Genomic DNA, 14,966 nt, shown 5'->3' on the forward strand with positions numbered 1-14,966 from the left:
TTTTTGTAACATTTTTTCCTTGTCTTCGCTGACAGGGCATCAATCAAGGACTTTATGTTTAGCATCTTTAAGGCAAAACTATCTTTTGTGGTGTTCTTTGGCAATTAAGTAAAGTCTGTTTAATTGGCAGCCAGGTTATTTGATACTTTCCCAACCCTTTGCCCATATTCATATGCTAATGAAAGCGAGTGAAAGCTAATACTTTCGAAGCCAGGCAGATGTGTGAAAATCCTTGTAACTGCCCCTTGGATAAATGAGACATTTGAGTATAGATCGATCCATCCCCAAGTAAACCATATATCAATCAATTGTCCAGGGTCCATAAACGATTTTATAATGGCTTTTGGTGGACCAGAAGGCAGCTGCCTGAAAAGTTATATATGAAATCATTCGATCGGCATACCAAAATCGCACTTTATGACCATATTAAATTGCTTCATTCGAGAGGATCGCTCCCTCTTATTTTTCCCCTACACCAAACAGATGTATATCTTCAAGGAACTGCCAAATTAAATCCAAGATTCGTGTAAGTCCGAGAATTATGGTCTATCCGGAGTCCCTACGACACTTCCTGTGTGTCATCGCTAATTGCCCGAAGGATGCGACAGGAAGCGGAAACTAAAGTGGACGTTGGGAATGGGAATGGGGGTGTGGAAATATTTCAGCGGCTTCCTCTAACTAAGCGACTAGCCAGCGGGCAGGAGTCATAAAAACACACGCAATCTCCTTAAGCAAATTTAAATTACGTGAGCTCCGCTTCGCCCCGGGTGCATTCATTAAACGTCTGCCCGATAATTAACGCCCTTATGTCCCCGAAATATCAACAGAGGTCCCAGCTTGTGCAAAAAGTGTAGCCGTCGCCGTCGAGGGACATTGTCCTGCGTCCTGTCCGAGGGCCATTGTGACTAATTGATTCCCTCAAACAAATGTCCCGTTCGCTGCCTACCCTCGGCTTAATTTTCTAAGGACTATATAGCTTGAGTCCTTTTGCCAGGAAAATGAAAAAAAATATTTGAATTTGCGGCGGCTAGTTAATAGGATTCTAATGCCGTCCTTGAGGATATTTTGTGCAGGACACAAAGGAGAATTTGTTATGGGAAATGGACACCAGTAAAATATTGAACACAAATCAAAAGCCAAGGGAAACGTATAAAATCAAAGATGAAATGTAGACTTCATTAAAATGCTTTCAAATTTGCAGTTTATTGCTGAAGGATTTACAGGGAATTTACTTGGCATAAATGAGGAATATTAGGGGAATAAAATTTGAATTAATATCAGAGTTTAAGGACACTACTTAAATATTAAACTTGCTGAATTCTGTATAATTAAAAAACTAAAATCAAGAGAAAATTACTATAAAAGGATGAATTCAGTTGAAATAAAAGCTCAAAAGCATTGATAAATAAGTACTGAAACCGAAGCTTTTACATGTATTAATTATATTGTTTTATACACGTAACTGATATTATTATAAAATCAACATCAAATCCTAAATAAACCTTTCAAGTCAAAGAAAATATCAAAAAATTGCTCTCAAAAATCTGCCCTTAAATGTAATAAAATTTCAAAAAAGAAAACACGTAACTAACTCCCCTTTTACTGTGCCTTTTAATCAACCCAAAGGACACATTCTGCATTTATTTCAATTTAATTCTAGGTAAGAAAACATATGAAACCTTTACCTGGATTTTCTCCCCTCTTCCCCCCCGATTAGCAGCATCAACTGGCAGATTTATTTTTAATAAAAAAATTCTCTGACCAAAAGCATCTGCACAAAAGTTGGAAGATGAGTTTCCAGCAGCCAGCATTGACCATTGCCAGGCTCTCCACTCATCTCGCAGGACCTGAAAAACCTCCTCCCATCCAAAGAGGAGTTATGACAACAAAAGGGCTTGTAATCGGGAAAACTTCTCTTCTGCCGAGTTTTCCAAAACCCTTTTGTTTTTCCCACATGACACATAAATAACTGCAACTGGTCAGTGTCGGGTTTAGCTTCCGATTCAGCTTCGAATTCAACTTCGAATTCAACTTCAGCTTCAGCTGTTTTGTTAATTGAATCATTAGGGGTGTGGAACCAGAGACAATGCCTCCATAATCATTATGAGTGATTGCAGGCAGGACGAAAGACAAAGGCCTGGCCTTAAAATGTATTTGAATAAGTCACCCAGCTGGCTGTCCATTTCACTCGTGTAACTCCAGATGCAATTCCATGGCGATCCCCTTGTAATCCTCTCGAAAAAAGGGGTTGGGAACCACTTGAGGAGCGGGTTTATCTGCGATGCCCCTTTGGAAGCGACTGATCCAGGCTAGGAGGAGGATGTGACTTGAGGATTTTCCAGACTGATACACTCCAGTGGCCCCTAGCACGGGTCAATAACTTCCTTCCGAGTGCAATGATATTTATTTTTGGAAGAGTGCATAAGGTCGTGGGCTCTGTAAAACGGAAGAGGATTTCATAGACAACCAAGAATTCTATATATATAATTTGGATTTTCACAAATCATGTTTTCTATATTTTTAATAATACTATTTTTGTTGTATAAGGTTAAAGAGCAAGGAAAATATTTTAAGGAGTTCTTTACATGTTTATATATTCAAGGAAGACTGAATAATACATTTTAGCTCATTATATATATTAGTTATAGAGGCTTATAGTTTCGGTAAACTATTAAATTTTTAATAGGAAATTATTCCTTATAGAAAAAATCTTCCATTTTAACTAAATTCAGTTTAAGAGACTATTTGCAGGAGGCATCAAGACTTTTCTATGTATCTTATAATTAAAAGATATATAAACCTATATTGATTTATTTATAAAAATTGGGGTAACTTCCCATCCAAGGTATTTATTTATTATAGGATACTAACTATTTACATGTAATGTAATTTTATAAATTCAAGTTTTTTCTATATTACTTATATTTTCCAAGCGAAACAAAACATTAATGGAAAGTAATGTATTTTTATATATTATTCAATGTATTTATGTATTAAAATAAAGTCTTTTACCTATTTAATGCACTATGCTTTAATGAAATGCTATTTAATTAATTCAAGTTCAAACAAAACAAAATATTAAAGGAACGGAACTAGTTTTATATATTATTTTTTACTGCCTCACTCTAGTTCACTATTATTAATTAAATCTACAATATAGATACATCCTTTACCTGGACTCTTTTTTTTTCTACAAAAAAAGATAAACTTCTGCATAAAAAACTGAGCTCATTCAGGACTCAAGGTAAGTAAGTTTATCCTTTTTCAGTCCTAGCTGTTGTCTAAGCTATTAAATATTATTAAATCTGCAAAATAGATACAACCTTCACCTGGACACATTTGTTCCTCTACAAAAAAAGATGAACTTCTATAAAAAACCGAGCTCATCCTGGACTCAAGGTAAGTTCATCTTTCCTCAAGCCCAGCTGTTGTCTAAGCTCGGTTTCACAAACCAAAAAAAAAAAACCCCGGGACTCAGTGTCAGTTTACGGCACTGGGATATCATGTCAGCGCTTTGACTGGCATTTAACTTGCCCTTGTCGCCTTGTTTTATCCAGGCTGCAACATTTAAAGGGCTTAAAACTTTAATTAAAAGGACCGACAGGCCGACCGACAGACCGAGGGGGAATCCTGAGACACACAGCTGGGACACAGCATTTTCTCCTGGCTGTTGTTAGCATTTGATCTATGTGCTGACAGCGTTTTGCTGGGATGGTTGAGCTGGTTCCCAGTGCATTCCCGTAATCGGATACTTTTATTGCTGAAAGGATAAACCGCAAACTGCTCGGCACTGCCATCACATAATACATTTTATAAGAATTTTTTTGTTCCATATTCCGTTCGAAGCGAATAAGCAGCTTAAAGTCGCGCTCGAAACTTTACGACAGTTGTAACGATTCTTTTCTTTCCGAGTTTTTTTGCTTTTGTTTCAAAAGGAAGTGTGAGAGGGTGTCCTGCTGCAGATCTCATATATGTATAAAAATATTCCTGGCCGGCAATAAAATTGATGGATTCGTTGCGCCAGGCGCTCAATAAAATAAAAAAATGTTGCAATGGAGCCTAAGGTATCAGAAATGCATTAAATTCGTAATTCCACGATCCTGATTCCCGATTCCCAGACAGGAAGTCCTTCTTAGCACACCTTCAGAGATAGCGACTAAGCACATTAAAGCGTTAACTGAGCATTATTCAAATGGCGGTTACAGTAAGCACATTAAATGGGATTATGCATGGGCAATAAACGCTCCGCCAAGTTGCCCATTTATTACATATGCAAACTCCAAGGACGATCCTCACAGGATATTCTCGGTGGTGGTGGTGGTGGTGGGTTACATGCTGTCTGCTGTCTTCTGTACGTTTTGCAAAATCCCTTTTGTCTTCCAAAGAGAGTCCTGTCCTGAATGCAGTTGTCGTTGCATCTTAAGTAGCTGCCGTGCAGAAAGGGTGAGTTGGGATCCTTAAAAAGGATTGAGAACCCTATCCTGCCAAACGGGATGTTTTGTAATAAAATGTTTACAAATTTCTGCAAAATGATTTTGCATGTGCGAAATGGAATTGGTGAAAAGTTCTCAGTTGATTTATCGCTCAATGAGCTTGTCCCGGGTAGATGATGTCTTCATCAAATGGCTGGGAAAATCTCAAGAGGAGTGAGTTCATTTCCCATATCATGTGAACATGTATTTGCACATTAATCAACATTTAATTAAAGGTTAAATTGAATGTTAATAATTTTAAGTGAATGATTAAGTTGTAGGAATAAAATGAGCTTACTTGTTGCTAAAAAGATCTAGGTTTTAACTATGATCAGTAATTAACTAAGTATGATCAGTAAGTATCTATGACCGACCACTAAGTATCAATGAACAATAAGTAACTATGATCAGTAAGTAACTATGATCAATAAATAACTATATTCAGTAATTAAATCTGAACAGTAAGTATCTATGGGCAGTAAGTAACTCTGAACAGTGAGTATCTATGACCAGTAAGTAACTATGATCAGTAAGTGTCTATCACCAGTAAGTATGTATGATCAGTTACTAACTTTGAACACTAATAAACAATGACTTGCAACTTTTGTAACAAAACACATTTCTAAGACTTCGTCGGCAGCACTCACTTCGTTCCGGGGATGTTAGAACTAGTTGGGAATCATATGCACACATGTGCGAGATTTGTTTTGGAACAAAGATCAAGCCATTTAATGAAATTATAGACTTATTCTTATATTTAATTTTACTAGAATATATAGCTGATATCGGAATACTCGGACGATTTATAGAACTATGATCAGTAATTAACTAAGACCAGTAATTAACTATGATCAGTAAGTAACTCTGAACAGTAAGTGTCTATGACCAGTAAGTAACTATGATCAGTAAGTGTCTATCACCAGTAAGTATGTCTGATCAGTTACTATCTTTGGACACGACTAAACAATGACTTGCATCTTTTGTAACAAAACACATTTCTAAGACTTGGTCGGCAGCAGTCACTTCGTTCCGGGGATGTTAGAACTAGTTGGGAATCATATGCACACATGTGCGAGATTTGTTTTGGAACAAAGATCAAGCTATTTTAATGAAACTATGGTGTTATTCTTCTATATAATTTTAACCATACATAAATCGGAGCATGGGGAATCGGTGGACTATATATATATATTGCTGCCATAGGAACGATCGGAAAATTTTCAGAAAAATTTCAGTTTTCGAAAGATTTTTATCAGTTTGAATATTTTTATTAATCTAGACTTTTGTATAATATTTTCTGAAAATCGGAAATTATTATAATATGTATATAAATAATGTTCAGGGATTTTAAAAATATTTTTTTTTAATTAATAAATAAGCCTTTAAATAAAAAACCTAATGTAATCTAGCTGAGAATACTCTCTTTCACCATTAATAATCCTACGATCTTGTAAAGTTTCCCAAACTCACAGACTCCCAAATACTGAACCCATTAATCTATGTTGAATGAAATTTGAATAGTGAAACCCTTTTGGGTCATAATGAAAAATGACTCCCAATTGAAAAATGAGGCCCAACACAGCAACTCATATGCAAATTTAGCTGTGATAGAGAAGACAGATCGGAGAACTTGGAGAAATGCATTTCTCGATATTCGCGCATTAATTACAAACGCAATATTTACAAAACAAATGTGTCGCTTTATGCAGGGAAAGGGAGGAATATAGGGGACAGATCCTTCAGGAGGAGTGAGGCAGCTGTCCCCTGTCAACCCCTTTTTTTCTCTTCTTGGAGTGACAAAAATTACAAAGATTACAACTTAATTTCGACTTCTCAGCCCTCTGTCCGGGGTTGAGTGCCGCCGGACGGGGAATTTACATACATAAATCTAAGATTTCCTCTGTGACACTTCAATGCTTGCTGCTGGAAAAGACACTCGAAAATGGTTGAAAATATTTTGGTCTGTCCATTGTGTTGAGGAGAGAAAAACCCCTTCTTGAGATTCAGGTAAGTCGCCTGGCATTTGCATTTCCCTCTGACAGCAACTCTCCTCTTTTTGTCCTTTCACACCTCCTCGCGGGAACTTCTCCTTTGCAGATCTCACACTCCACTGAGTTTTGTAAATATTTTGATTGCATTCGGTGGGATTTTTCATCTACTTCCAGAGTTCCTAGACTGAACTGGGCACCAATTAGCAAAGTTACCCGGCAGAGAAGCACTCACCTGTGGCCAACTGTCTGCGCCCTCGTAACTTATGTGTGTGTACCTGCATCGGCCAATGCCTCAGGGCCAAATCAAAATTGCAGCCAGCACTTCCTTTGGCTTCCTTCCTTCAGCCAACCCTCGGGTTTCACACGTTATTCACTGAGCATAAAGCCTAGCGCGTATTTAGGCCAGGTTAAAAAACAAGGGAAATAGAGAAAATGAAATGAAAAATACCGAAGGGGAAGAAGACCAGCAGAAGAAACAATGCTCTACCAACATACACTTGACCAAGTCACTCTACATTCTAGATGCCGAAAAAGCCAAGTTGCCGAAGCGTTGGATTTGTAACGTATTTTCCGTTTATAACTCTTGAAAAAAAATGAGGGACACTTCTTTAATTGTTCAGACTGTTAAAATTTACGCGCTGCGCCTTCGTCTTCATCTTCGTTTTCTTCTCCTTATAAGATGTACGATAAAATGCATTTTCCCAGACAATTAAAACGAGGGGGGAAACACTCGCAGTCATTTAGTGGCAATAGAAGAGAATATTGTTGATCGCCATAAAAGATATATAAATATCTAGCTCCTTGATGGTCCCGCAATGTGAGACACTGGGTTAGGAGAGTTCCTTGGGTATTATGGGTCAACCAAGGAGCTGTCTCTGTTATCTTTTTTGGTGGTCAAAATGAGCAATCAGAAAGGAAGAATCATATTAAGGTTAAATAAGGGTCCAGGAAGGCGTCCAAAATGACAAAAGGAAGTCGGGGGATATTATTAATAAATGAAATTTAAGATGTTAATATTTTTGAATTGGTTAAGAAAGTATGTGAAAGTCAAGTGTGTGTCTCAATATTGGTAATATTTACTGCGTAAGAATTTGTATTTATTTTATTATAGATTGCTGGTAATTTCTAAATTAAAGTCTATTCGGAGGCATTGAAATATATGTTTACTGGTTATCATGTTATTTTTTAATATGTAGAAGTATTTTTAGAAAAATTCATACATAAAATAAATTACATAAAATTTATCTGCATCACTCTTTCCCATTTCCCTTGAATTTGCATTTTTTTTTTAATGAACCTTAAAAAGACCATTAGCAAAATTACGAACTTAGCATTTCTACCCTTCGATTCGATGACAGCACCGAAATTAATAGTACCAGGCCTTTAATTTTCTTTTTTTTCGAGTTTTCATATTCAAATTACATTCCAAAATTGATTAATGGGTGAAATAAAATTTGCATAGGGATGCGCTATGCCATATGTGAGGAGGCTTAATTAAGGCAGAGGTACCAGGACTCAAGCCCGAATCCCTGAATGCATTCTCTATATCCTCACAGGCACGCGATGCAGGACAGATGGGCAGCAAAAGGACACCCCCACACATCGGATCAGTATGCTAATTTGTTCAGAATTCCTAAAAATTACCACGCGACAAGGACACACCGCACGCGATAAAGTCCGCGGCTAGTTTTCATTCCAGATCAAGATCGGGCTAAAATTAGAGCACTAAAAACAGAGTTTAAAGGGCAGGAAGGGAGTGAGTCTAAAACGGGAGCGAAGTATTTCGCGCAGCTGTGACTCTAAATTAAAATGCATTTTACGCAACTGCTCTGCCAACGAGATCCGGACTTTAGATCCTGCAGCTGTTTTCCCCCCCTCTCGCATATGTATTTCCCATTTTCTGTATTTTCCTAATGGCACGCTCTCAACACTTGAAAAGGACACCCCCGCCAGGACCCGTACTCTTGGGTTTTTCGTGGAAATTTACGCATTTTCATGCTCGACTACCGTTGAACAGAGAGGACGGCCGAAAATAGATTAGCCGCTCTCAAAAGGATATTGAACTCGTAACTGGAAAGTGCCGAAAGGGACGGCCCAAGGACTCGGCTGTGGGTCAGTTGGACAATCGTAGAGGGGCGTGAGCGTGCCACGATCAGAGTCCAGGCCCAGGATAATTGCCTCAAGTGCCGACAGATTGATGGTTCCGATGGTCCTCTGGTAGGATATATTTCAATTGTTACCGAAGAGTATTGAGTTATTTAATATTATTTTACTAAAAGGATATCAATTTTACCAGCGTAGTTTTATTTAAGTTAATAATTTTCATTCAAACCTATATATGTATATATTGTATATTTCTGATCTCTACATACTTCTTTGTTTCATATTGCAAAACTAAAATTAAAAACAAAACTAATTCAAAGGGAATTAAGAACAAAAACTATTTTCCAAGTTGTTCAGAAAATCTATGTATGTATTTTATTAGTTGTAGAACATAAAATAATTCAATTAGAATGTTTTTTATTGTAAGAAAAAGTATAAGTATAAATAATAAACATCTCCTTCACAAAGATAATTCATAATAAAGCCTAAAAATTTAATAGATACTTTTTCAAAAGGTGCGCCCAGCGGACAGCGTTGCCAGATCTATGGGAAATGATTTCTTAACACTGCCACATCGCCTTTTAACCACCAACAGTGATACCAGCTATTGCACACCCAGAAGACCTTTAAATTTGGCGCAAGTTGGCAGTCCCGCTGTCATTCCTATATTTATAACCATCATTTTACTATATATCAAAAACAATAAACAAAGAAACTGTAAAAACTGAGCAATCTGAGTCTTACCTTTCAATTAATTCAAAGTTTTAACAATGTGTAACATTTTCGTTTTTAAATTTTGGACGGCGTAGAGTTTCCACCTGCTGTGGCCGATACATCGATACAGCGTCACATACGATTCGTTTCGCATCGCATAAAAAGTTCAGCAAATTCTATTCGATATCCAAGCAATCGATAGCTTTTACAAATTTATCTCGTCGGCAAATTCTATATTGCAATTTTCGATCGTGCGCGACCTGCGAGTTGCGTGTTCTTTATTTGGCCCTGCCCACTGTGCAATAAAGCCGGAATCCTCTCCGAGCCATCGGACGGACCGTAAATCAAAGGCAAAACCACTTAGCCAGACGTTCCTTACTCTCGTGTTGTGCGCGTGTTGTGTCCGTGTGTGTCCCATTGTGCGTGTGTTTTTGTGTAGCGGTGTGCGTGCCCAGTGGTCAAGTGTGCGTGTGCGAGGGGGTGAGCGGTGCAGCCACAACAGTCGCATTTACGCAAATATTCTCGATAATTTAGTGAAATGTCGTCCAGCGGCCAGCAATTGATGGCCGATTCACCAGCCTGCAGCAGCTCCGACGGATCCCCGCTGGCCAAGAAGCGAAGATTGGAGCTGGCAACGGCCGAGAACGAGGAAGCCGGCGCTGCGACGAGCAGCAGCAACAACTACGAAAATCACGACAAAGCAGCAGGCGGCGTTGACATTTCGAGCGAGACAACAATAGAGCAGCAGCTGGAGCTGTGTGTATCGTCGTCCACCTCTGACACGTGTGCCCCGAATGCGACGGCGAGGCGAGCGAACGAATCAGCGGCGAAAGCGAACAGCGACGACGTTATTACTTCGTCAGCAGTGGAAAAGGAAAGTAGCAATAGCAAGCAGCGCCCGGAGAAGCGGAATAACCTGGACATCGAAGCCTCCTCCTCAGCGAATTCAAGCTCCTCCAGAAGCAACTCTAGTACCACCAACGCCGCGAACAACAACGTCAGCTCCAGCAATAGCAATAACAACAGTAATAGTCGGCATTTAGGAGGTAGTAGCATGGCTGCCAATAATGCCGCCGCTGGCGGAGATATCGACGAGTCGCTGTACTCGCGCCAATTGTACGTCCTCGGGCACGATGCCATGCGCCGGATGGCCAACTCGGACATCCTGCTCTCTGGCCTGGGAGGATTGGGACTGGAGATAGCCAAGAATGTGATTCTGGGCGGTGTGAAATCGATCACCCTGCATGACACAGCAACTTGTGGGGTATGTGTGTTCCATTACGCAGCAAGGGGGCGACGGGGCGCGGAGAGTGTGGCGAAAAAATCGATAATTTTCCGTTTGATAAAGCGGAGTGCGCGGGAAATGCATAGAGAGAAAAACTAACGGGTGAGGGGGTGCCAACCCTGGCATTGTGATTCATACGCGGTCGTTTTTCCAGAGATTTTCGCGCGAAATTAGGTTAGGTTAGCTTCTCGGTTCTCGGAGTTTGCTTGCAAAAAAGAAAGAACAAAAAAAAAGTGTGTGTAATTCGCTTTTCTTTCTTTTTCTATTTGCGGCAAAAAGTCTGCGCCAAGCGAAAAGTGTGCGAAAGAGATAACTCTAGGGTGTTGCAAGTTTGTGTGTGTGTGCGCGCATAGCGGTCTGGAATTGTTTTTGCATTCCACTTTGCCGCCGTCTTTCGCTTTTGTTTTATACTCGGAAACGCAACAAATTCTCTTTTGTTAGTCATAACCGTCGCCCCCTCCTCTAGCCTCTAGCTAATTTCATCACCAGAATGCAATTTATTAATTTTGTATTTTATTTCCGATTTTATTGCAGCTCCAAGACTTGTCGTCGCAGTTCTATCTCACCGAGGCCGACATTGGCAAGAATCGTGCGGAGGCCTCCTGCTCTCAGCTCGCTGAACTAAATAACTATGTGCGTACGCTCACGCACACGGGTCCCCTTACGGATGAATTCCTGCGCCAGTTCCGCGTCGTGGTGCTCACCAATTCAGATGCCGCCGAGCAGCAGAGGATTGCCCAGTTTGCCCATGATAACGACATTGCTCTGATTATCGCCGAAACGCGTGGCCTGTTCGCCAAGGTGTTCTGTGATTTCGGAGAGAACTTCACCATCTTTGACCAGGATGGCGCCCAGCCGGTGTCCACCATGATTGCCAGCATCACCCACGACGCTCAGGGAGTGGTGACTTGTCTGGATGAGACCCGTCACGGCTTCAATGACGGCGACTATGTCACCTTTTCTGAGGTGCAGGGCATGACGGAACTTAACGGTTGTCAGCCCATTAGGATCACCGTGCTGGGACCCTACACCTTTAGCATTGGCGACACCAGCAAGTTTGGCGAGTACAAGAGCAGCGGCGTGGCCACGCAGGTGAAGATGCCCAAGACGGTCAGTTTCAAGCCCCTGGCGCTGGCCACCGAGGAGCCCGAGTTCCTGATCTCCGACTTCGCCAAGCTTGATGCGCCTGCCACGTTGCACGTGGCATTTAAGGCTCTCTCCTGCTACCGCAATGCCAACAATGGAGCTTTGCCGCGGCCTTGGAACGACGAGGATGCCAACAAATTCCTGCAGTTGTGCAAGGACAGCAGTAATGCTGATATCGATGAGAAGCTGGTGCTGCAGTTCGCCAAGATCTGCTCGGGCAACACATGCCCGCTGGATGCGGCCATTGGCGGCATTGTGGCCCAGGAGGTGCTCAAGGCTTGCAGTGGAAAGTTCACTCCGATCTTCCAGTGGCTGTACTACGATGCCCTGGAGTGCCTGCCAGAAGGAGGTGTGCCCGAGGCTGAGGCTCAGCCAGTGGGCTCGCGGTACGATGCCCAGATTGCTATATTTGGCCAGAAGTTCCAGCAGAAGTTAGCCGATTCCAAGTGGTTCATCGTTGGAGCCGGTGCCATTGGTTGCGAGCTGCTGAAGAACTTTGGAATGCTCGGCCTGGGCGTGGGCAAGGGCCAGATCTTCGTCACCGACATGGATCTCATTGAGAAGTCGAATTTAAACCGTCAGTTCCTGTTCCGCCCACATGACGTGCAGAAGCCCAAGTCGCTGACGGCGGCCGATGCCATTAAGCGAATGAACCCGGATGTAAATGTCACGTCTTATGAGCTGCGCGTTGGCCCAGAAACTGAGAAGGTCTTCTCCGAGGATTTCTTTGGCAAGTTAGATGGCGTGGCCAATGCTTTGGATAATGTAGATGCCCGTATCTACATGGATCGCAAGTGCATATTCAACCGCATCCCTCTGGTCGAGACCGGAACACTGGGCACCTTGGGCAACGTTCAGGTGATTGTGCCCTTCGCGACCGAGTCGTACAGCTCGTCTCAGGATCCACCAGAGAAGAGTATTCCAATATGTACGCTGAAGAACTTCCCCAATGCCATCGAACATACTCTACAGTGGGCTCGCGATGCCTTTGAGGGTGTCTTTAAGCAAAATGCCGAGAATGCGGCTCAGTACATAAGCGATCCGCAGTTCACCGAGCGAATTGCCAAGTTGCCTGGCATTCAGCCCCTCGAGATTCTGGATTCCATCAAGGTGAGTTTGGGTTTAATGAGCTCAGCTACACAGATTTATATATCCTATTTATATATCTACAGAAAGCCCTGATCGATGATAAGCCAACGAGCTTTGCTCAATGCGTGGAGTGGGCCCGTTTAACCTGGGAGGATCAATATGCCAACCAGATCAAGCAGCTGCTGTTCAACTTCCCACCCGATCAGATCACCTCCAGTGGTCAGCCGTTTTGGTCTGGACCCAAGCGCTGTCCCGATCCGCTGGTCTTTGATGTAAACGATCCCATGCATCTGGACTACATCTATGCAGCTGCCAATTTGAGGGCGGAGGTTTATGGCATTGAACAAGTTCGCAATCGCCAGACAGTTGCAGAGTTGGTGCAACAGGTTAAGGTGAGTTTGTTCGTTTGGAATTTAATAGAAGACATTTCTTAATTACTTAATTTTCAGGTGCCAGAATTTAAGCCACGTTCGGGCGTTAGGATTGAGACTAATGAAGCAGCCGCCGCTGCTGCGGCCAACAACTTTGATGATGGTGAAGTGGACCAGGATCGCATGGACAAGATTATTACCGAGCTGTTGAAGAACGTCGACAAGAGCGCAAAGATCACACCTTTGGAGTTTGAAAAGGACGACGACAGCAACTTGCATATGGACTTCATTGTGGCCTGTTCGAATCTGCGCGCCACGAACTATAAGATCCCACCAGCCGATCGTCACAAGTCCAAGCTTATTGCGGGTAAGATCATACCCGCCATTGCCACCACAACATCGGTGCTCTCCGGTTTGGCTGTGCTGGAGGTGATCAAGCTGATTGCCGGCCACCGTAATCTCGATCAGTTCAAGAATGGCTTTGTCAATCTGGCGCTACCATTCATGGCCTTCTCGGAGCCGCTGCCCGCCGCCAAGAACAAGTACTACGGCAAGGAGTGGACGCTGTGGGACCGCTTCGAGGTTAACGGCGAGCTGTCGCTGCAAGAGTTCCTCACCTACTTCGAGGAGCAGGAGAAGCTGAAGATCACGATGCTCTCACAGGGTGTATCGATGCTGTACTCGTTCTTCATGCCCAAGGCCAAGTGCTCCGAGCGGCTGCCGCTGCCCATGTCGGAGGTGGTGCGTCGCGTGTCCAAGCGCCGCATTGAATCCCACGAACGCTCGCTGGTGTTCGAGATCTGTTGCAACGACGTCGAAGGCGAGGATGTGGAGGTGCCCTACGTTCGTTACACGCTGCCCTAAGCCCATATATATTCTTAATTTAACCATTAAATTATTTTATGATCCCGTTTTGTCGTTCGGAGACACGCCCACGCGCACCTCTAAACAGAAATGAAATGTCTAGCTGTTTTGAGTTTTAATTTAAATCACAAATACCACAACCCGAGGGATGGCAACCCAGATCTAGAAATTATATATATATATATTATTATGTGTGTGTATCCTCTAAGGAATGGCAAATGAATTCGCAACATACGAAATACAAAGACTCGACTTAAAGCAAAACCTAAATGCATCTGAAGAAACTCTCTGCTCAGCATAGTTTGTAAACGAATGAGAATGAAATTAAGTGGCACCGGAGACGGATATAAATCGCATTGAGTAATTGAAAATGGAAAATTGTTCTTCAGTTTGGCAGAAAATGTTCACATTTCACTCATATATTTTTTTTATATGAACATATAAACTAATTACATGATTGTATTAAACAAAAGAAAGGAAAAAAACGATGAAAAGCGAATGAATAAAGCTGTATATTTCATATGGTAATCGCAAACCCGCGAGATGATGATGTGATGTCTTTGGCTAATTTCGTTTATCACTTTGGTGGCGTTTCCAGTAATCCCATTTTCCCTCAGCGTCAGTTGCAAACTTGAAATTGTAATGCATACTGAACAATAAGTATCTATCCATACGCTGCTGCCAAGTCAGTCAAGTCAGTTGGCTGAAAGTTACGTGACACAATTAAATATTTTATGCCCTCTCAAGACGTTTATGCCACTCGCAGTCCCAGGAGTAGGATGCTGCTCCTGCTGCTCCTGCTGCCTGCCACCGAAGTGCAATTGGCAAGTGCCGTAAAGTTGCAATGCAGTTGGAAGGGGGGTGGCGTATTATAATTAAATATTACACGCAATGCAACTGAAGTATGGCCAAAGTTATGCAGCTCTGCGTC

General features: G+C 41.9%; 1 protein-coding gene and 1 long non-coding RNA gene across 2 annotated transcripts; one reads left to right on the top strand and one right to left on the bottom strand.

Moving 5' to 3' along the window:
• Window positions 1–1,595: 1,595 nt before the first annotated feature.
• LOC147644399 (uncharacterized) lies at window positions 1,596–9,407 on the bottom strand. The gene is made up of 2 exons (XR_015270689.1): window positions 9,311–9,407; window positions 1,596–2,436 (listed from the first exon to the last, which is right to left on the bottom strand). It is a non-coding gene; the product is annotated as an uncharacterized LOC147644399 (long non-coding RNA).
• On the top strand, window positions 9,321–14,570 carry Uba1 (ubiquitin-like activating enzyme 1). The gene is made up of 4 exons (XM_020961983.2): window positions 9,321–10,544; window positions 11,100–12,821; window positions 12,884–13,192; window positions 13,250–14,570. Exons 1-4 carry the CDS (start codon window positions 9,819–9,821, stop codon window positions 14,033–14,035), a joined length of 3,543 nt encoding a protein of 1,180 aa, XP_020817642.2. The 5' UTR covers window positions 9,321–9,818; the 3' UTR covers window positions 14,036–14,570.
• The last annotated feature ends 396 nt before the right edge of the window (window positions 14,571–14,966 follow it).

Source organism: Drosophila serrata, unplaced genomic scaffold (assembly GCF_035046125.1).
Source record: "Drosophila serrata isolate PLE 108 unplaced genomic scaffold, ASM3504612v1 contig_184, whole genome shotgun sequence".
Lineage (NCBI taxonomy): Eukaryota > Metazoa > Arthropoda > Insecta > Diptera > Drosophilidae > Drosophila > Drosophila serrata.